This window comes from Bos grunniens, chromosome 16 (genome assembly GCF_055505025.1).
Source record: "Bos grunniens cultivar Pamir isolate PY7600 chromosome 16, Bosgru_T2T1.0, whole genome shotgun sequence".
NCBI classification, from domain to species: Eukaryota; Metazoa; Chordata; class Mammalia; order Artiodactyla; family Bovidae; genus Bos; species Bos grunniens.
In genome coordinates this window covers 4973423-4995500 of record NC_141180.1, presented here as the reverse complement: position 1 = coordinate 4995500, position 22078 = coordinate 4973423, and the positions used below count along the sequence as shown (strand labels likewise).

Below are 22078 nucleotides of genomic sequence, written 5' to 3'. Positions count from 1 at the left end.
CTACTTTAGTCATTAAGGATTGTTCATGAGTTGTTCTTCCAGAGAGTACAGTTCTCCATCTTCTCTGAATGATGACTGCTGATGCTCTCACATTCAAAAACCTACAAAGCAATTATTGGAAAGCGATTTCAAATTAATTTATTCAGTAAGTATTTATTGCCCGCCCCTATAAATACTAAAGGAGAAAGAAGGTATACGAAAGGCAAGAAGAGAATAAATAAAAACTGGAAACAAGTAATTTATATCAGGGTCTAGCAATCAGGATGGTGCAAACACACACACAGAGACACAACAGGACAACACAATGCAAAAGAAATTCTACAACTGGCAGTGTTTCAGTGGTCAGGAAATAGTAAGTTCTAGAATGACAAAAGATTCTGAACTGATCAGGAGAAAGTAGGATTAGCTAGATCTAGAGAAAAGCCTCAATAAAGGGGTGGTGGTAGAATGAATGACAGAGAATAAAATCTGAGTCCACATTGTAATAAAGTCTTTAAGCAGACAGAGGTGGCCAAGAAGAGAGCGTGGGACGGTGGAACAGCATCAGCAAGTGAGAAGTGGACACTCAACTGAAAAAGATGAGTGCTATCAAAAGATCTCAAAAGACAGAACCGGAGAAAAACTTAAAATGTGAGGGACCACGATTAAACTTTAGTGTCAATATAGTAGTAATAGGCAACAACATAGAATGGGCAGGTCTTTATCTGTTCACAACTGTGTGGAAAAGACAGAGAGATCAACTAAGTCATGTCACCACTCTTCCTAGAAAATAAGGCTGAATGTCAACAGGAAAACTAAATACTGGTCCTTAATAGCTGAGAGCAGCAACTATGTTTATTTGTTAAGCCTGACTCTACCCATGGAATTAATCAAGAAACACTTCTAACACGAGTGTGCTCTCCTAAAACAACTTTAAACCACGATACAATAATTCATCAATTCTGGGAACAGAAGAAAAAATTCTTACACTATGGAATAAACAATAGCATGAACAATCTGGTAAGAGCTTCTGAAAACGTGTTTCAAAGAAATGAAGTAGGAAGAGGGAAATAGAATTAACACAGACAAGTTGGTAATTATGTCATCATTAAGGATAGAGAACAGGTGATAATACAAGCTTAAAAAAAAAAAAAGAAATGTTGCCAATAACTAAATCAACAAACAAAATGGACCAGTGCACTAACAAGCAAAGCCACAGTACTATATCATTTTACCTACTTCCCATTCCTCCATCTGTACCCTTATCCTTAAGAACCTGAGTTAATCAAATTTAAGTAAATACTTTCACATCACTTCATGGCAAGTAGATGGGGGAAAAGTGGAAACAGTGACAGATTTTATTTTCTTGGGCTCCAAAATCGCTGTGGATGGTGACTGCAGCCATGAAATGAAAAGATGCTTGCTCCTTGGAAGAAAAGCTATAACAAACCTAAACAGCATATTAAAAAGCAGAGACATCACTTTACCAACAAAGGTCCATATAGTCAAAGCTGTTTTTCCAGTAGTGACGTATAGATCTGAGAGTTGGACCAGAAAGAAGGCTGAGCACCAAAGAATTGATGCTTTCGAATTGTGATGCTAAGAGAAGACTCTCGAGAGTCCCTTGGACTGCAAGGAGATCCAACCAGTCCATCCTAAAGGAGATCAGTCCTGAATATTCATTGGAAGGACTGATGCTGAAGCTGAAACTCCAATACTTGGGCCACCTGATGCAAAGAGCTGACTCATTAGAAAAGACCCTGATGCTGGGAAAGATTGAGGGCAGGAGGAGAAGGGGATGACAGAGGATGAGATGGTTGGATGGCATCACTCACTCAATGGACATGAGTTTGAGCAAACTCTGGGAGATAGTGAAGGACAGGGAAGGCTGGCATGCTACAGTCCATGGGGTTTCAAAGAATCAGACATGACTGAGCAACTGGACAACAACAACTGGATTATACCATCAAGGCTCTATCTCAAAAAAATAAGGCAATCTCAGAGATAATTTTGTTACAATAATGGAGAAAACATCAACAAACCATATAAATTAAGCATAGCAACTATTTAAAAGAAAAACCAACAAGGGTATTATTTGACACACACACACACACACACACACCACACTGTCCTCTACAGCTGACACAGTACCGTCTTCGCTGCTGTTGGGTGCAGAAGCAACGCTGAATGATTCTAACAGCTCTTAACACAGCCAGATACTCCCTACGTGCTTTCCAGCACCTGTACCAGGCTTGAATCCTGCAGGCAGCTTTCACTTCTCGCAAATATTTCCTGGCTTTGTGTCTCCTCCACACAGCCTATTAAACAAATAAACATAACAAATATGCAATGAGATGTCTAATAGTTTTTTTAGTCAGTATTGGAAAACAACTAATATAAGTTCAGGCAGACAAGATCAACTGCAGAAACGCCGTCACATCCCAACTCGTCTGTGAGGCTCGCTCGCTCCTGACACGTGAGCCCTCTGAGAACAGCGGGCTGATCCGTGCTTTTACCCTGTGGCTGGCTGCCGGCTAGGCCTCACCCAACCCTAGCAAGTATTTGAGCTGTAAGATCTGCACAAAGCCTGGGAAGCCAGGTGTGTGCGCTGCCCTCACCTTCTCAACCCTGTGAGGAACACAAAGGACACACATGCACCGACTCCGCCTCCGGGGAGAGGACGGGGACGCCCACCGCCCTCCCACCCCGCCTCAGGTGCACCTGGGTTCAGGCCAGCCGGCTGCGGAGTCCCAGCGCCCATCCACCCGCGACCTTCAGACTTTCTGATTCTGGCAACCCTGCAGCTGACTAAAAGCTTAAGTGACAGTTACAACTTCTTAAGTGCTTAGCGCTACACTCAGCGCTACGATTCCTTATGGTAACACAGGTAGGTACTATTACCTCTAATTTAGAGATGAGGAAATGAAGGCCCAGAGGAACTGACACCAGTAAAAGAACTTGCTGATGTCACAGGTAATAAGCAGCAGACCTGTCTTATTTAATCTTGACAAATATCTTGTGAGATGATAATTAAGCTCTTTCACAAAACAGAAATTAACGCTGAAACTTGTTACCTCATAGTAAGTGAATAGGGTCAAAATCTGAACCTGAGTCTATTTGATTTCAAAATACCTACAACAAATATGATAACTACCTCCTTCGTGGGGGTCGGTTTCTAAATTCAGTTGACAGGCGAGAGTGATATGTAGGTCAAACTGACTCTTGTGGTGTCCTTGACTCGGAGTATCTCTATATGGTTTTATGTAGACAAGCACCCCCTAGTGGGAGCCAGGTGTCAGTCTTTTTGTCTCCGCGGCTCTGTTTAGGTTCCATGTGAGGCCAATCCCACCCTCCGCTCAGGTGGACCCTGAAGACCCTACCGTCACTGCCCTCTGTTCAGTGTGATTCACTTTCCCCACCCCACTGCCTACAGCTTCCTGACTGGCCACCCGCAGCCTAATCCATCTCCCACATTCCTGCGGGGCATGTGGGAACGCACTTTCCTGACCAGGGATTGAACCTGTGCTCCCTGAATTGGGAGTGCAGAGTCTTAACCACTGGGCTGCCAGGCAAGACCCTGCCTGAGTAATTTTAAAAAGATAAACTAGGATTCTGGTCCTCCCCTTAAACTCATCTAGAACTTCTTTTAGTCCAGAGGATGAAGGCTACCCTTTTTCCGTCTTACAGAGCTGCCCACCTCTCACTCCATGGACCGCCATCCTGGTCTCAGATCACCTTTATTGCACACCTGTGCTCACTCTCAGCTTAGAGCTCCATGTTACCCCCTAGAGCTGGAATACTCCTTCAATACAGTTTACTAGGCTATTTCCTTCAGCTTAAGCTTAACTCTTATCTTGCTGCTGCTGCTAAGTTGCTTCAGTCGTGTCTGACTCTGTGCAACCCCATAGACAGAAGCCCACCAGGCTCCCCCGTCCCTGGGATTCTCCAGGCAAGAACAGTGGAGTGGGTTGCCATTTCCTTCTCCAATGCATGAAAGTGAAAAGTGAAAGTGGAGTCGCTCAGTTGTGTCCGACTCTTAGCGACCCCATGGACTGCAGCCCACCAGGCTCCTCCGTCCATGGGATTTTCTAGGCAAGGGTAATGGAGTGGGGTGCCACTGCCTTCTCCGAAGGATACCACTAGCTGTTTTCAAAACATGTAAGGTTGCCAGCTGCAACCATATGGTCTCAAAGTCTTCACTTTTAACTATGCAGTCATAACTTAACTTTAGGGTGATCATGTCCAGAACAATCTTGTTCTGTGCTGTCTTGGGTAGACAATTATCGGCACCTTTTACCCAACTTCAAAAATCTTCCATTTTGGAAGGTAAATGAAATGGTTACATAAACTAACTCTTATTCTTTATAACCTGCTACAGCTCAAATTGAAAATTCTATGAAATATTGGTCAAAGGATGAATGAAAGCTTTATACTTAAATACATAAATACCTGGATTTTTATGGTGCTATCTTTAAGTTCCCGAAACTTCCTTTTCTGTATAAATCCTTTCACTCTAGCTTGAATAATGATTACACTGCTCCTTATTTGTAAGTACAGTTCTCTTTGATGTTTTGCAGGCAGAGAGGCTCTGTGGGGATTCTGCAAACCCACTGCTGCTTCTCTGTACAGTAAGAACTGTTTTCTGCTTTGCTGTGTCCTGAAGCACCGCTGTAACGTGAGGGCCGCCCTTTTCTGCTGAAGGAATCTTCTGCGATATACGGCCATCTGAAGGAAGGACTGAATTCGCACGGCAGCACGCCTCTGTTTTTCCAATCTTCTTGTAACCATTTTACGGAAAGCTTTTTGAATTGTGACTGCAGCCTTTCTTTGAGAATGCTGCTCTGTTTCCTGTGAAGGGCCAACCAGAGAAGTTTTATACAGCCCTTGAGCCACAAGTGCTGGACTCTCGCCAGCTTCATGCTGGCTTTCAGTCCTGTGACAGGAGAATGCAGGCTGGGTAGCAGGGGCTGTCATCTTTTTGTCGGGCATGGTTTTTAATTTCTGTCTAACTTTCATGCCTCTGAAAGCAGCCTGAATAGTTCGTGCAGATTTCTGAATGGCTAAAAATTCCTTCCTCTCCATTTTCACTCTGATATACGACCTGTAGTGATTCTGTATGACAACAACTGCTCTTTTCTTGGCCTGATAATCAGCTCTGGCCCGGTGCCTTCGGTAGCATGACTGAATTCGTGTGGCAGCCAGGTGCATGCGTTGGATGCCCCTTCGTGCCTTAAAGCCTCTGAAACAGGACTGGATACAGATGACTGCCTGGGTTCGCACTGCCATTAGCTCTCTGTATCTTCTTTGAACAAAAACTACCTTTGCCCTAAAGTGGAGATAGTGCTTCCGTGTTTTAAAGGCTCTAAAATGCTCCTGAATAGTAATGGCAGCTTGATGCCGCCTTTCCTCAATCAGTCTCCTTACGACCATATCCTGAAAGCCAGCTCGGGCACAGGTTGCTGCTTTGAGTGCATCGTGTTGAAGAGCTTTCCTTTTACCTGCTCTGTATCTTTCTTGTATTACTTTTGTAGCCCACTGAAGCTTTTGGTAGAAAAAATGTTGCCTGTACATTCTGTATGTGCTTTGTATTATGACAGCGGCTCTGTGCTTTTCCCTTAAAAGCTGTCTTGCTTTCAGCCCTTTATATGCAGCCTGAATGACCACTGCAGAATGCCTCCATCTGATGTAAAGTGCTCTTTGCAGTTTTGCAGCTCTGCATGCCCGGTAACGCTGCTGAATGAGGACCGCGGCGTGTTTCCAGGTCTGAAAGGCCAGGCGTGCTCTGTGCATTCTGAAGCTTGCCTGGATGAGGGCTGCAGCCCTGTGCATCTCCTGTAACTGCTTCTTTACCATCCGTCTTCGGTAAGACGCCTGGATTATAATGATTGCCTTCTGTAACTCCAGGAATCGGTGCAAGTGGTGTTTGGCACAGATGGTGGCTCGGTGCTTCCTCTGAACAAAAACAGCAGCTTTCTTGAGGGAAAGGAATCTTTTCCTCATCATTATAGACCTAAACCTGCTCTGAATCAGGGTTGCGGAGGCATGCATCCTTTTTAGACGTCTTCTGACTCTCATACCCCTGAACGCAGCCTGGAGGACCAGCGCAGAGTGTCGTTGCTGAAGGTACTGTCTCCTCTGCAGGCGCGCAGCCCGGCCTGCCCGGAACCGCTGCTGGATGACCTGCGAGGCGCACCTCCAGGCCTGGTACCTCGCCCGAGTGCGGTGCCTCCTGAACGCGGCCTGGAGGACCGTGGCCGCCCTGCGCATCTCCTGTATCTTCTTCCTTACCATCCACCCCCTGTACCAGGACTGGATTTTGATAGCTGCCTTCTGCAACCGGAGCTGTTGTACGTGATGCCTTGTGCAAACCTTTGCACGGTATTTTCTTTGAACCCACACGGCAGTCTTCCTGAGAGACAGGAATCTTCTTCTCATCCCCAGAGTCCTAAACCTCTGCTGGATTACGGCTGCGGCGGAGTGCATGGCTTTTAAGCGTCTTCGCGCTCTCATGCCCCTGAAAGCAGCCTGAATGCAGATCGCGGAGCGTCTCAGCTGGTTGTACCTTCGCAGTTGTGCGTGCCTTTCCCTCGCTGCCCGGTACTTCTGCTGCACCGTTTTCGTCACCTTCTTTAACTTATTAAAATAGGCTTGCTGCCGGCGTCCCCTGTAGTGGGCCTGGATGAGCGTGGCCGCCGTCCGCATCCTTCTCAGGCTCTGTCTAACTCTTGCCCCTCTGAGAGCTGCCTGGAGGAGGGCAACGGCTTTCAGAATCGTCAAGTACTTTGCACGCTGAGCTCTACCTTGGCGGTACGCTCTGTACCTTACCTGAATTATGATGGCTGCTGTTCTCATTTGCTGATACCTCCTCCGTGACTGCTGCATTTTGAAGGCGGCTTTGATGAGAGTGGCTGCCGTGTGCATGCGCCGGATCTGTCTTCTTGCTCTGACTCCTCTATAGACGGCCTGGATTTTCAGTGCTGCCTTCTTTACAGCAAGATATTCCTCACGCTGACGGCCTGCGAGCTTAGCCGCGCGATACCACCTCTGAATGATGACGGCCGCTGCTCTGTAGGTGGCGTACTTCTTTCTGGCTTGGTACGCTCGGTATCTAGACTGTATGGTGGCGGCTGCCTGGTGCATCTCCTTCACTTTCTTCCTCACTCTCACCCCTCGAAAAGCTGACTGTAGGATTATTGCAGCTGCTTTGGTTTTCAGAAACAAATGATGCTGTTTTCTTCCTGTACGATAGGCCCGATAATGCATTTGAATTAGATGAGCCGCTTTTTTCATGATTTCCCATCTCTTCCGCTGCACATGCCTTCGGTAGTAGGCCTGTATGATGATGGCACATCTCTGTTGCTTCTGAATCCGCCTCCTGGCTGCTCGGCCCCTCCAGGTGGACTGGAGCATCACTGCCGCCCGGCGCAGTGCCGTGTACTCCGTCCGCTGCCTCCGCCCTGCGGCACGCGCTCTCAGATGCTGCTGGATCACGGATGCTGCCGTTTTTAACACCCCGAACTCCTTCTGGGCCCTGGCTGTTCTGAAAGCAGACTGAATCTTCACTGCAGCTTCATGTTCCTTTCTCATCTGCTTCCGAACTTTCCAGCCACGGTAAGCAGACTGGAGAGAAATCGCAGCTGTCCTTGTTTTGAAGAAATGGCTTCTTATGGCAGAAACAGTCTTGTGTGTCCTGTACCATCTCTGAATCTTGAATGCAGACTGAAGCACGGATTGATACTTTGTCCTCTGACGATAGCCTCTAAAAGCAGCTTGAATTTTCAGAGCAGCTGAAGATTGCTGTTGCAGCTGCCGGCGGACCTTATACCCTCTGTAAGTGGCCTGCAAGCAGGTCACGGCTCTTCTGACTTGCAGGAAGTGCTTCCTCTGCTGGGCCCCTGCTCTGTGCGCACGATAGTAACGCTGAATGACAACAGCTGCGTGACAGACTTTCAGGTAGTCCAGCCTCATCTTTCTCATCCTAAAGTAAGACTGCAGCGAAACAGCAGCTTTTCTCTGCAGCCTCACCTGCTTCCGAACCAGGTACCCTCTGAGGAAAGCTTGCAGTTTGATGCAAGAGGCCCGCCGATGTTCTTCTCTCTGTTGTGCAATTGCTCTTAAATGTAAATACTGTTTGCGGGCTAGCTTCATCCTGACAATGGATTGTAACTTTACTGTAGCCTTTTTGAGCCTCAGAAACTTTCTTCTGGAAGCATAAGCCCTGTAATATGATTGAATCTTTACAATGGATGTGAGGATGTGAAGAAACTTTTTCCTGGCCTGCATTCTCCTGCACGCAGACTGCAGGACGATGACAGCGGAACGTGTCTTCTGGTAAGAGGCCAGAACTTCCTTGGCTGACATGTAAGCTCGGAAGTGAATCTGAATTATGAGGGCGGCTTTCTTCATCTTCTGGTATGTGTGTAATTGTTGACGTCTCCTTATGTGTGCCTGCAGCCTGATGATGTTTTTCTTAAGGTTTAGAAATCGGAGTCTGTCCTGCCTCATTCTCCAGTATGACTGTAAGACACAAGCGGCCTTGATCTGCCTGCATAAGTTACGTGCTCTCCTTCCCCTGAAAGCAGCCTGCAGGCGGATGGCTGCAGCGCGTTTCTGCAAATAGCCTGTGCGCTCAACCTTTCCTTTCACGTACGCTCTGTAGTGCTTCTGCAGAGTCAGGATAGACTCTCTGGTCCTTGTATATAACTTTTGGGCTTGAAAGCACCGAAATCTTGCCTGAATGATGATAACACAAGATCTAAGGTGAATGTACTTCCGTAATTCTCTGTGCATCCTATACCAGGATTGTATGACCACGGCAGCTCTTTCTTCTTGAGCACATTTCCGGACATGCCATTGTCTGAAAGCTCTTTGCAATGTTATGGCAGCATTTACTTGTGATTGCCTCTTATGTCGCCTCCATCTCCTGAAGGCAAACTGGATTACAAGGGTGGATGATCTTAGCAGTTCATATCTCTGTCGATCCTGCTTGCTTCTCACGTGAGCACGCCAGTGCCTCTGAATTGTCACAGTAGCCCAATGGTATCGTTTGTAAGAAGCAACAGCAATGATCATTCTTATCTTAGATTGCAGGAAAATTGAATAATATTTCAATTTCAGAAACTGCTTTCTAGTGGAATATCTTCTCCAGTGTCTCTGAAAAAAGGACAGAAAATAAAATAGACACAACTTTCTATGCTTAAGACCTTTGAAACTATCACTTTTCCTAATATTTTGCTTAAAAACAAACATATTAAACTTAAAAGCAATATATTTCTAAAGGAGATACTTGTCTCTTTTGTTTATAGTTTGTTTCTATGTTGATACAACTGTAGCCAATACAAAAATCTTTCTCGAAATACTAATGATATTTACATAGCATTTGTACTCAGGAGACATAAGAAATATAAATAAGTTTTTGTTATATTAGAATAACATACTAGAAAAATTAAAAAAAAAAAAAAAACGATAATAATATTCTGCTATTGATTCTAAGTAAGTTCCTGTGAATATATCTCTGGTTCTTATATTCCACCTTCTATCAAGGTTGATAAGATATAATGACTGGAAACTGTTCATAGGCCTGGTAATGCCGACAAAGGTCCATACAGTCAAAGCTGTTGTGTTTCCAGAGTCATGTACAGATGTAAGAGCTGGACCATAAGGAAGGCTAAGAGCCAAAGAATTGATGCTTTCAAATTATGGGGCTGGAGAAAACTTAAGAGTCTCTGGGACAGCAAGGAGATCAAATCAGTTAATTCTCAAAATCAACCTTGAATATTCATTGGAAGGACTGATGCAAAGCTGAAGCTCCAATACTTTGGCCAACTGATGCAAAGAGCTGACTCACTGGAAAAGACTGATGCTGGGAAGAACTGAAGTCAAAAGAAGGGGGCAGCAGAGGATGAGATGGTGAGATAGCATCACTGACTCAATGGACATTGAGCAAACTCTGGGAGATAGTGAAGGATAGGGAAGCTTAGCATGCTGCAGTCCCTGGGATCACAAAGAATCAGGCATGACTTTGCAACTGAACAACAACAGATGTCAACAAAGAGTTTTGAGAAATAAGTGAGGCAGATCACTTTCTGAGTCAGTATTTTCATTAAGAATAAAATTCAGGAATTATAGTTACTTGGTTAAAAAATGTAATTCTGGAAAGACTTGAGGAGTAAGAAGCCATTTGCCATCTGCTTCCTTCCCAGCACCCCCGTTCCCTAACCCTGTCATTATCCCAGCAGTGTGCAAGCTGTGAAGTCTTAAGCAGATCCTGGCTGCTGGTCATCAAGCTCTGAACAGTCTGCTCTAGCTGTCAGACGATTCTTCTGTCCAAAACACTCCAAATATTGGTAAGGTGGGGTGGGAAGTAATGGAAAGATTAAAAGTCTCAGATAAAAAAATCAAAGATACAACTAAGAACCAAATGGGAATATCAGGACTAAAAAACACAGTAACCAAAACAACAACAAAACCTCACTGGGATGGCTCAATGGTGGAATGTACATGATGGAAGAGTCAATGAACTTGAAGATCAATGCAAAGTATAAATGCAGAACGAGAAAGGAAGAAAAAAAATGACTGGGGAAAAAATTGTCTCAACCAATATATCGTTCAATAGGCAAATGGATAAACAACTGTAGTATATCTATAAAATGGAATGTCATTCAGTGTAAGCTACTGAGGCAGGAAAAGACTATTTAAACTTTTATGTGTATTTGTGAAGTGAGAGAATCTATCTGAAAAGGCTATATATCTCTGAATTCAAACTGTAGGACATCCTGGAAAAGCAAAAATAGACAGTAAAAACAACAGTGGTTGCCCAGGATTTTGAAGAAGGGTAAGAGATGAATATGTAAAGCAGAAAGGATTTTTAGGGCAGGATTTTTGTCAAACACATAACTATACCAGATAAATAGTGAAACCCTTGGAAACTAAGGACTTCAGTTAATTATAATGCATCATTGTTGGTTCATAAATTGCAAACACGATACCATAAAAAAAGAAAGCAAAGCAACAGAAATGATAAAATCTGCACTAATAGAATATGATTCTCATGTACTCCTTAAAATTTTATTATGATCGAAAGCAAAAATTATAATATTGCCTGATGTGGTTTCAGTTGTATGTAAGTTTAATAAATAAAACTGCTGCTGCTGCTGCTAAGTTGCTGCTAAAACATAAAAGTGAGGGAGGGGAGCAAAGGGATCTAGATAGTGGTAAGTTTTCTACATTCCACTTAAAGTGATAAAGTATTGATTCTAAGTAAAAGTTTTGTATACTGAAATGCCTATATCGACCAAAAAACAAGACAAAAAAAAAGACACCCCCCCCCAAAAAAAAAAACAAAAAACACAAAAAATCTCCCAAATAAATCCCTGTACAGAGGAATAAAATAATAATTAAAACAAAAAAAGATAAACTAAAATGAAACACTAAAAAGTATTCAAATAATTGAAGAGACAGGAAAGGGGGAAGAGAAAAAGGGAAGAAAGCTAACATTCAGAAAATAAATGATAAAATGACAGACCAAAGCTCAAACATATTGATAAATATCTTAAATATAAATGGCCTAAATCACCAATTAAAAGACAGAGATTTTCAAGACATAAAAACTAAATGCTGTCAAGACTTCAAGCCGTATATAACGATTTAAGTAACTAATAAGTAAAATAAAGGGAAAAAATATACCCTGCAAATGATAATCAAGTGAAAGCTAGTTTGGGGTTATAGTAAGAACATGCAAAGTAGACTTTAGAACAAAGAAAATTATGAGGGATAAAAAGGAACAATAAACAATGATAAAAAAGCTCAACTCACCTAGAGGACAGAACAATTCCAAATGTGTACACACCTAACAAAACATCTTCAAATACATGTAGATAAAACCAAAGAGGGAAAGACAATATCCACAATTATGTTGGAGACTTAACCACCGCTTTCTTGGCACAAGAATAAGTAAACAGAACATCAGTAAGGACATAAAAGAACTATCGACCTGACATTTATAGAACACTGCATCCAACAACAGAACACACGTTCTTTTCCAGGACAGAGAACATTCACCAAGACTAGGACCAACTTTTTCTGTAAAACATTTACAGACAAATCACTGATAAAGAACTTGTCTCCAGTATATAGAAAGAAATCTCAAAACTCAATAAGATTAGCACTCAGTTATAAAAATGGTCAAAAGACTTCAACACACTTTATAAAGAAGATGACTGAAAGGCAATTAAGCATTTGAAAACATATACATAGCCTTTGAGAAAATGCAAATTAAAACCAAGAGACCACTACACACTTATCAGAACGGGTGAAACACAAGCGATCAGCGTTGCTGAGGATATGCAGCAATTAGAACCCTTACACACTAGGGGTGGGCATGCAAAATGGAATAAGCCAGTCTAGACGGTTTGGTGATGTCTAAGCTATGGTTTTTCCAGTAGTCATGTATGGATGCGACAGTTGGACTATAAAGAAAGATGAGCACCAAAGAACTGATACTTTTGAACTGTGGTGTCGGAGAAGACTCTTGAGAATCCCTTAACTGCAAGGAGATCCAACCAGTCAATCCTAAAGGAAATCAGTCCTGAATATTCATTGGAAGGACTGATGCTGAAGCTGAAACTCCAATACTTTAGCCACCTGATGCGAAGAACTGACTCATTTGAAAAGACCCTGATGCTGGGAAAGACTGATGCTGAAGCTGAAACTCCAATACTTTAGCCACCTGATGCGAAGAACTGACTCATTTGAAAAGACCCTGATGCTGGGAAAGATTGAAGGTGGGAGGAGAAGGGGATGACAGAGGATGAGATGGTTGGATGGCATCACTGACTCAATGGACATGAGTCTGAGTAAACGCTGGGAGTTGGTGATGGACAGGGAGGCCTGACGTGCTGCAGTCCATGGGGTTGTAAAGAGTTGGACACGACTGAGTGACTGAACTCATCTATAAAGCTAAATATATACTTAACAAATGACCCAGCAATCCCATTCCTAGATATTTACCCTAACAGAATGAAATCACCTAAAACTGGAAACAATGCAAATATCCTTCAACAGATTAACATTTAATCCAACTGTAGCACATCCACACCAGGGAACACTACGCAGCAACGAAGGAGAATGCATGCACTGATCCATGCCACACCTGATACATGCAACACCAGGATGAGGCTCCAAGGCCTCCCGCAGAGGAAAAAGCCAGTCTCAGGGCTGACCTAGTGTAAGGCTCCCTTATGTGATATTTTTAAAAAGGCAAAACCATAGTAAAAGAGAACAGAGCTTGGTACATGGGTGTGGAGGAAGAACAGACCACAGAGAAATGGAATGCAAAAGTTCTTCTGGGAGATGGACTGTTCACAACCTGAGTGTATGTTTAAATTTGTGTAAGTGCACACCAAAAAAAGACATGAACATTTTACTGAGTGTTATTAATAATTTGAAAATTAAAATTTTAATTTTAATCTGCATAAAGTTAAAATTTATTAAATTTAAATTTTAAAAATAGATACTATATCTAAGTAAAGGTATTTAAGACTTCTTGCATCAGATAAAAAAATCATTTTAGGAGGCTTTTAAAGAAGGCCTGAATAAATAGGTATTTATTAATACCATGTTCAGTAGCTAAAGGTATCAATTCTAACTAAACTGACATATTCAGTTAAATCTCAAATTCTGACATTTTTGAAACTTCAGATTCAAAATCTGTAAGAAAATGCAGAGGACTTAGGATAGCTAAAAACTTCTTAAAGAAAACAAAAGAAGTCTTTGTCTACCAGACGTTCAGATTTCTTGTAAAGCCAGAGTATATGGTTCAATGGGAGACAAAAAGAACAATGAAATAGTAAAAAAAATTCTAGAAACAGAACCACATGCGTAAGAATCCGTGCTAGGGGAATTCCCTGGCAGTGCAGCCGTGAGGACGCTGGCTTCCACTGCAGGGGACAGGGGTTCAGTTTGTTGGGAGCTAAGACCCCGCATGAATCCGTGCTAGGGGAATCCCCTGGCAGTGCAGCTGTCAGGGCGCTGGCTTCCACTGCAGGGGAAGGGGGTTCAGTTTTTTGGGAGCTAAGACCCCGCATGCTGTACTGCGCAGAGAAAAGAAGACTTGATGTGCACTACAGGTAGCACAGCGAGGCAAGGGTGGTCACTTCAGTGACCTGTAACTGAAACAGCGGCTATCCACATATACAAAACGAAATATGGTCCCTGGCACAAATCATATGCAGGAATTAATTTCAAGAGAGATCTAAATGTGAAAGACCACACATTAATGCTTTCAGAATAGAATATAGTGTAGGAGAATATCTTCAAAGTCTTAGCAGTTAAACAAGTGCTCCTCAAATGGTTAAAAAAAAAACACACCCCACACAACCCCCTAACCACAGAAGAAAATTAAGAATTCTCACTGGAAACATATAAACTATAAATAATGGTCTGGGAGAAGATATTTGCAACATACATATCCAACAAGGACCAATAACCAGAATATATAAAGATCTCACACAAATCCACAAGAAGGCAATCAAAATACAAAATGAAAAAAAAAGATCCTTGAAAAAACACTTCACAAAAGATTTTCAATACGAAGAGTTGTTCAGTGTCATTCATTCTCAACAAAATGCAAACTAAAAGTATTCTAAGGTACCACTACTAGAATCACTGAAATTAAAGAGATAACCTCCAGGTATTTTAAACAGCCGGTGGTCCTATAACCAGCTTAGAAAATGCCTCATCAGTATCTACTAAAACTGAAACACATACGCCTTCAGGCAAACAACTGTACTCGTAGGTATGCGCCAAACAGAGTGTGTGTATCTCACCCCAAAAGGCACGTTCATAAAACCTTTAGTCATACAGCTCAAAACCAGAAACCCAGATATCCATCGACAGTAGAAGAGATGAATAAATTGTAGGATATCATATGCTGGGAAAGACTGATGACAAGAGAAGAAGGGGGCGACAAAGGATGAGATTGCTGGATCTCCAACTCACTGGACATGAATTTGAGCTAACTTCAGGCGAGAGTGGAGGACAGGGAAGCCTTGTGTGCTGCAGTCCATGGGGTCTCAAAGAGTTGGACAGGACTGAGCAACTGAGCAACAGCAAAACAGGGTGCAGAATTAAACTGCTCCCCCTGTCAGAGCAAAGTAGGTGCTTCGATTTGTTTGATCTTCATGTTCAACATAGCCAAGAGTTTTACATGTAGTGGGGAGATACCAAATATTTGTTAAAGTGCTAGATAAAATATAAAGCCTAAAATTTAATTTAAAACTTTACCATATTTTATTCTCTTAAAAATATCATTAAACCTTTTTAAATCTAAAAATTGAGAATACCATACCTGAATAATAGATGCTGATTTACTGTGAACTCTTTCTAGTTTTTCCTTTTTCAACATTAATAGTTTTCTCTTTGCTAAGGCTCTTCGCCAGTATTTCTGAATGACCAATGCTGCGCTGACCTTCTTTTTAAATCGTTGTTTAGTGAGGAAATTGATTATAGCTGATTGAATAATTCTTGCAGCTTTGTCTCTCTCCTAAAAAAAAAAAAATGCAAATATGAATTAAACAATCACTTGAGACCCTAAGCCATTATTTGTAAGAAGTCAGCTTGGGCTTCCCAGGTGGCTCAGTGGTAAAGAATCTGCCTGCCAATGCAGGAGACACAGGAGATGCGGGTTGATCCCCGGGTTGAGAAGATCCCCTAGAGGAGGAAATGGCAACCCACTCCAGTATTCTAGCCTGGGAAATCCCATGGGCAGAGGAGCCTGGTGGGCTACAGTCAATGGGTCACAAGAGTCAGAGACTACTGAGTAACTAAGCAACAACAACAGTTTCTCAGATTATGGTGGAATGAATTCATGCTTGATTTTTGGGAAAGGGTTTGCCAACAAAGGGCTATATAGTCAAAGCTATAGTCATGTTCACATATGAGAGTTGGACTATAAAGAAGGCTGAGCACCAAACAATTGATGCTTTCAAATTGTGGTGCTGAAGAAGACTCTTGACAGTTTCTTGGTCAGCAAGGAGATCAAACCAGTCAATCCTAAAGGAAATCAATCCTGAATATTCATAGGAAGGGCTGATGCTGAGCCAAAGATCCAATACTTTGGCTACCTGATGCAAAGAGCTGACTCATTGGAAAAGACCCTGATACTGGGAAAGATGGAGGGCAGGAGGAGAAGGGGACAACAGAAACAGAAGATGAGACGGGTGGATGGCATCATCAACTCAGTAGACATGAGTCTGAGCAAATTCTGGGACATAGCTGAAGGACAAGGAAGTCTAACATGCTGCAGTCCATGGGGTTGCAAAGAGTCAGACATGACTGAGCAACTGAATAACAAAGTAGGAGAAAAAAAAAAAAGGAAAAAGAGACTCAAATAAACAAAATGCTTTACAGTATAAGGAAGTATTATTTTATGATTTTAATTGGATGTACTGTGTTTATTTATTATTAATGTGTATTTACTTATTTGGCCGTACCTCACAGGATGTGGGATCTTAGTTCCCCGACCAGGGATTGAACCCACACCTCCTGTATTGGAAGCTAGGAGTTTTAACTGCTGGACCACCAGGGAAGTCCTGGAAGTATTGTTTTGCTGCAATTTGAAGAAAGGAATTCACAAAAAAGAAAAAAAGAGGCAAAACACCCTCTTTTACCACTAGAATACACTGTGGTTTTAAGTATAGAGGCTCAAGAGGACAGAGCTCAGGGCTGTGACAAGTGGTGTCAGGACTGCCTGAGGTGTCAGTGTCCAAAGAGGAGCTGGCTGCCTCGGGAGTTCCAGAGGCCAGCGCCCTGAACATCTCTACTTCTAACAATGAATTTCAGTGAATAGTAACAGGTTAAATGCCAGGTATCAAGCATCATTCTAAACACTGCGAGAATGAGCCATCCAACCTCACAACAACCATGAGAACAGATGAACCGGCCCTACCCCCATGCTGCTGCTGCTAAGTCGCTTCAGTCGTGTCCAACTCTGTACGACCCCATAGACGGCAGCCCACCAGGCTCCCCCGTCCCTGGGATTCTCCAGGCAAGAATACTGGAGTGGGTTGCATTTCCTTCTCCAATGCAGGAAAGTGAAGTCGCTCAGTCGTGTCTGACTCTTAGCGACCCCATGGACTGCAGCCCACCAGGCTCCTCCTTCCATGGGATTTTCCAGGCAAGAGTACTGGAGTGGGGTGCCATTGCCTTCTACCCCCATGGCCGTGAGGAAACCCAGGCAGGTAGGTCAAGTAGACAGCTGGTCCCCCAGGAGTCAGCCCGCCAGGATTTGACGTAGACAGTCTGGCTTCAGAGTTCGTGCTCCTAATCACTTCGCTGCTCTTTAAGGCTAGACTTATTACTTCACTTCACTTGAATTAGACACAGGAATATAAATTATTCCTCTGGTGGACAGGAACAACGTACAGGCTGTCTGACAGCCCTTTGTGTTGCTGCGTGGGACAGTTAGCAATGCGAGGGCGGGCTCGGCACAGAGATCAGCTGTAGGTGCTGACTGGTATTTAACTACAACTGGAAACCATGCAGCATGAGAACACAGCTACCTGCTGCTGTTAAGTCGCTTCAGTCGTGTCCGACTCTGTTCGACCCCATAGACGGCAGCCCACCAGGCTCCTCTGTCCCTGGGATTCTCCAGGCAAGAACACTGGAGTGGGTTGCCATTTCCTTCTCCAATGCATCAAAGTGAAAAGTGAAAGTGAAGTCACTCAGTCGTGCCCGACTCTTAGCGACCCCATGGACTGCAGCCTACCAGGCTTCTCCATCCATAGGATTTTCCAGGCAACAGTACTGGAGTGGGTTGCCATTGCCTTCTCTGGAACACAGCTAGGGAAGGGATCAAATTGCTATTCTAAACCTGGCCACCATATGCAAAGAGCCCACTCATTTGAAAAGACCCTGATGCTGGGAAAGGTTGAGGGCAGAAGGAGAAGGGAATGACAGAGGATGAGAGGGTTGGATGGCATCACCGACTCAATGGACATGAGTTTGAGCAAGCTCCGGGAGATACTGACGGACAGGGAGGCCTGGCATGCTGCAGTTCACAGGGTCGCAAAGAGTTGGACAGGACTAAGTGACTGAACAATGACAATAACCCAGGTCTGAAATGGTGCAAGAGAATGGATGGTATGAATCGCCAAAATTCAGCTACTTTACAGGTACTAAGAACTTTATCATAAATACATGGTAATTCAGAACTAAGGAGCAATCTTGGGTGAAATATATTCTGAAATACCTGCTAAGATTTATTAAACATGAATGCTTCTTTTACTTTCTCCAAATAAATACAGCATTATTAGTGAAAAGAGTAGAGGATTAAAATAGTTTATTCAGTTTGACCAAGGAGACCATTTCTAACATTGAGAAAAATGACATTTTTTCCGAACTCAAGAAAACACTTATTTTATGTTAATGCAAAATTCGTGCTATCAGGGACACAGAGGGACAACCCTTCTCCCTGAGCTTGGGTCCTAAATGTTCTGAGAAGTTAAGCGATGGAAACCAAAATGCCACTTTTAAACTAACAAACGATAGCCTGGAAGACAGTTTCATGACAGAATGAGCTTGGCTAATTGAACTGCAGAGTCTGGCAGGGGACACCCAGGCCAGAGAGGCACTGGTTGGGGGCAAGCGTCCCAGAGCATAGGGCGAAAAAGGAAAGGAAAGCTCCTATTTCCCAGAGGCACGTCAGAGTTCAAGAGGAGGGAGGGAAGAGATGAGTCAGACAACCCCAGTTTACTTTTCACAAATTCACAATGTGCGTAAGTTATTCCATGTCCCCTGGAGCAGAGTGAAAGGGAGGACAAAGCCTGGAAAAAATACCCAATGAAGGATACATTGGACATTAGGGAGAAATATGCATCCCCTACTCGAAACACACACAATCATGAAAATTACCTCAGTAATTTCTTACGTCAGTAAAATGTAAAAAGGATATCAAGAATCATTCAGCTGACATTTTATGAACAATTTACATTACAGTATTTCATTACTGACTGGGCTTCCCAGGTGGCTCAGTGGTAAAGAAGCCACCTGCCAATGCAGGAGATATGAGAGATGTGGGTTGAAACCTGGGTGGGGAAGCTCCCATGGAGAAGGGAATAGCAACCCACTCCAGTATTCCTGCCTGGGAAATCCCATGGACAAAGGAGCCTGGTGGGCTATAGTCCACTGGGGTCTCAAAGAGCTGGACATGACTGGGTGGCTGGGCACACACACACTTCATTTTTGAGGAGTACCTGATGGTGTTTTAGATCTTTTTTTAGCTTATATTGTCTCCAAGTTGTTTGTATGAGTCGAGCGGCTCTCGTTTCTTTACGAAGATCCAAAAGCCTCGCACAAAGAAATGACAAATAGGTAATCACCACCTAAGAGAGAACATAAACGATGAAGAGAGAAGTTTCTATGAGACAGAGAGCATGAGACTTCCTATCATCTGAGACTCTGATTACTAAGAGTTATTACTGTTAAGGAACTTTTACTTTACCTTCTCATCAGGGATTGTGTTTGACATATCTGAGTGATGGATCATGGCAGGTATTCCACCAAGGTCTCTAGCAGCAGACCTAACCAACTGAAAATTTTTCTTTTCATTTTCTAGGAGTTCTTTGTATAGTTCTGAAGTATTTTCTGCAATGCAAGAAAAACAGAGATCAGATGATACTGCGAGGGCCAGAAATCAGACAGGCCAGTGAGAACACTGGAGGAGTAAATTAACTGAAAGGGACTAACCCTGATCAGGTGGTTTAAGAGAGAAATCCAGAAAACTCCCGTCAGATTCGGATGATGAATTCAGCACCACGGAACCAGTGTGCGTGCACTCCACGGTCTGGGTGGTTCGCTGACATATGGCGTCAAAAGGAACGTAGCAAGGGTGGTAGTGGTGGATCAGGTAACACAGCACCCGGCCGTCCGAGAAGGACACCGTGAAGTTCTCCACCTGGTGAGAAACGTCGGGAAAAGAATGGACGGTATCTAGGTAAGAACACAGGTACTGGTGGCTTTACAGTCCGTATTTCCTTTTAATAGCTAGGACTGGCGTGCTAATTTATAGCAGCACCTACTGTAATACCATGTGTATGCTCCAGCGTATCTGACTCTTTGTGAACACAGGGACTGTAGCCTGTCAGGTTCCTATGTCCGTGGAATTTCCCAGGCAAGAATACTGGAGTGGGTTTGCCATCACCTTCTCCTGGGGATCTTCTCAACCCAGGGATCAAATCTGCGTCTCCTGCATTGGCAGGCAGATTCTTTACCACTGAGCCACCTGGGAAGTTATACTGTAGACTACCACATTCATGGCCAAATTCTCACCTCTAAAATATTATATTATTGTGCTGGGTTGGAGAGTGTTCATCAAAAAATTCATGTCCTTCCCAGACTCTCAGGATGTGATCTTGTTTGGACATAGGGTCATTGCAGATTTAACCAGTTAAGATGGGACCACAATGGAGTAAGATGAGGTTTTAATCTGATATGACTGGTGCCCTTATGAGAAAGGGTGAGAGACACAGAGGCAAGACGCACAGGGAGAATGCCGTGTGAAGACAGGCAGTGACTGGAGCACTGTGTCTATGGACCTAGGAAAGCCAAGGGACTGGAGTCAAGAGAAAGGCATGGGACGCAGGACTGCAGCACCAGGGTCTTTGGGGCTCTCTAGTACTTACTTAAAACACAGACGATCATATATCTGACAGTTTTTCTGTTTTACATTCCTTATGGGATATGTTATTCATATGCATCAGGACCATTTATTTTCATGTATTTATACTTAAACATACATATATGTTTGTGTATTAAAGACATATAAATATATGTATTTACACTTAAACATACATACGTATCCTCCATTTCATATAGCAATGGAGGATCGATCTAACAAATGATTATAAAAGACACAACTCAGACTATTTCCTCCCTCTCTACCGAGTGGGGCAAAGTCCTCTAATGTCCCTTTGTGGATGGTGGGTTTGTTTGCATTCACCTTTGTAATAAGAGTTTCCTTGGTAGCTCAGACAGTAAAGAGTCTGTCTACAGTGTGGGAGACCCGGGTTTGATCCCTGGGTCAGGAAGATCCCCTGGAGAAGGAAATGGCAACCCACTCCAGTGTTCTTTCCCGGAAAATCCCATGGACAGAAGAGCCTGGCGGGCTACAGTCCATGGGGTTGCAAAGACTCAACTGAGCACTTCACTTTGTAATAAGGATACGATCCTTTGGTGCCCCAGTTCTATACAAGCATCTCCTTTTAAGACTACCAACTAGGGCATTTTTCCCCTAGTAAGACATAGAATACAATCGTTCATTACACAGTTGGTGACAGATTTGATGAAACTAGATATGTGACGGCACCTTACTCATTAGGGGAAAGTTTGCTTGTACATATTAACTAAGAGGGGATACAGGTATACATGTAACTGACTCGCTTTGCTGTATGGCAGAAATGAACACACTCTAAAGCCACTATACTCCAATGAGAAAAAAAAAGAAAAAAAGAAATGCATTATCATTATTATTATAATTTTTAATTGGTATTAACACACTGTATTGTTTATAATATAAGTTATATTAGCATCTGTATTATCATAATAAATCTGTATAAGATGTATCATTATAGTTATATAATTGTTACGTTTATATGTCACCTATTATATATTAATATATACATATATAAAATACATCATATAAAAATATCTGTATAAATGATCTATATAGTAATGAAATTCTACTACCTTATATGACATTAAAGAAAAGAAATTAAAGAAAATATTTCATGCACTGTTTATTTGATTTTAACCAAAATTTGCTTAAAGAAATTAGGCTAAAACAAAAACACAGAACTTACTTTTTTATTATAGAAGCCACAGACCGCATTTACCCAGTCCATCAGCAGCTTTACGCTTTCACTGCACTGTTCAAAGGGGCCGCTATGCCTTTCATCTCTCTTTTTACTGATAACAGCATCAGGACGGCATGGCAGTGCAGACATCGTTTTCTTCGTACTCTGTGTGTTCTTTAAAAAGTCAATTTCTTCCTTTAACTGATCCAAATTAAGGGAAATATCCACCTGGAATACAAAAAGAGGATAAA

The 22078-nt window shown here is 42.8% G+C and overlaps 1 protein-coding gene across 4 annotated transcripts in view; it reads right to left on the bottom strand.

Annotated features, from left to right (window-relative positions):
- Positions 1 to 22078, bottom strand: part of ASPM (assembly factor for spindle microtubules) — a 62578-nt gene that overhangs the window by 10810 nt on the left and 29690 nt on the right. For 3 of the 4 annotated variants that reach the window (XM_086343222.1, XM_086343223.1, XM_086343224.1), the window contains 8 exons: positions 21834 to 22055; positions 19723 to 19930; positions 19478 to 19620; positions 19230 to 19358; positions 15326 to 15520; positions 4429 to 9132; positions 2131 to 2297; positions 5 to 101 (listed from right to left, as the gene is read on the bottom strand). In XM_086343222.1, the coding sequence (XP_086199348.1) occupies positions 5 to 101; positions 2131 to 2297; positions 4429 to 9132; positions 15326 to 15520; positions 19230 to 19358; positions 19478 to 19620; positions 19723 to 19930; positions 21834 to 22055 (5865 nt within the window). The remainder of the gene's footprint in view (positions 1 to 4; positions 102 to 2130; positions 2298 to 4428; positions 9133 to 15325; positions 15521 to 19229; positions 19359 to 19477; positions 19621 to 19722; positions 19931 to 21833; positions 22056 to 22078) is intronic. The other variant, XM_086343225.1, reaches the window with a different exon arrangement.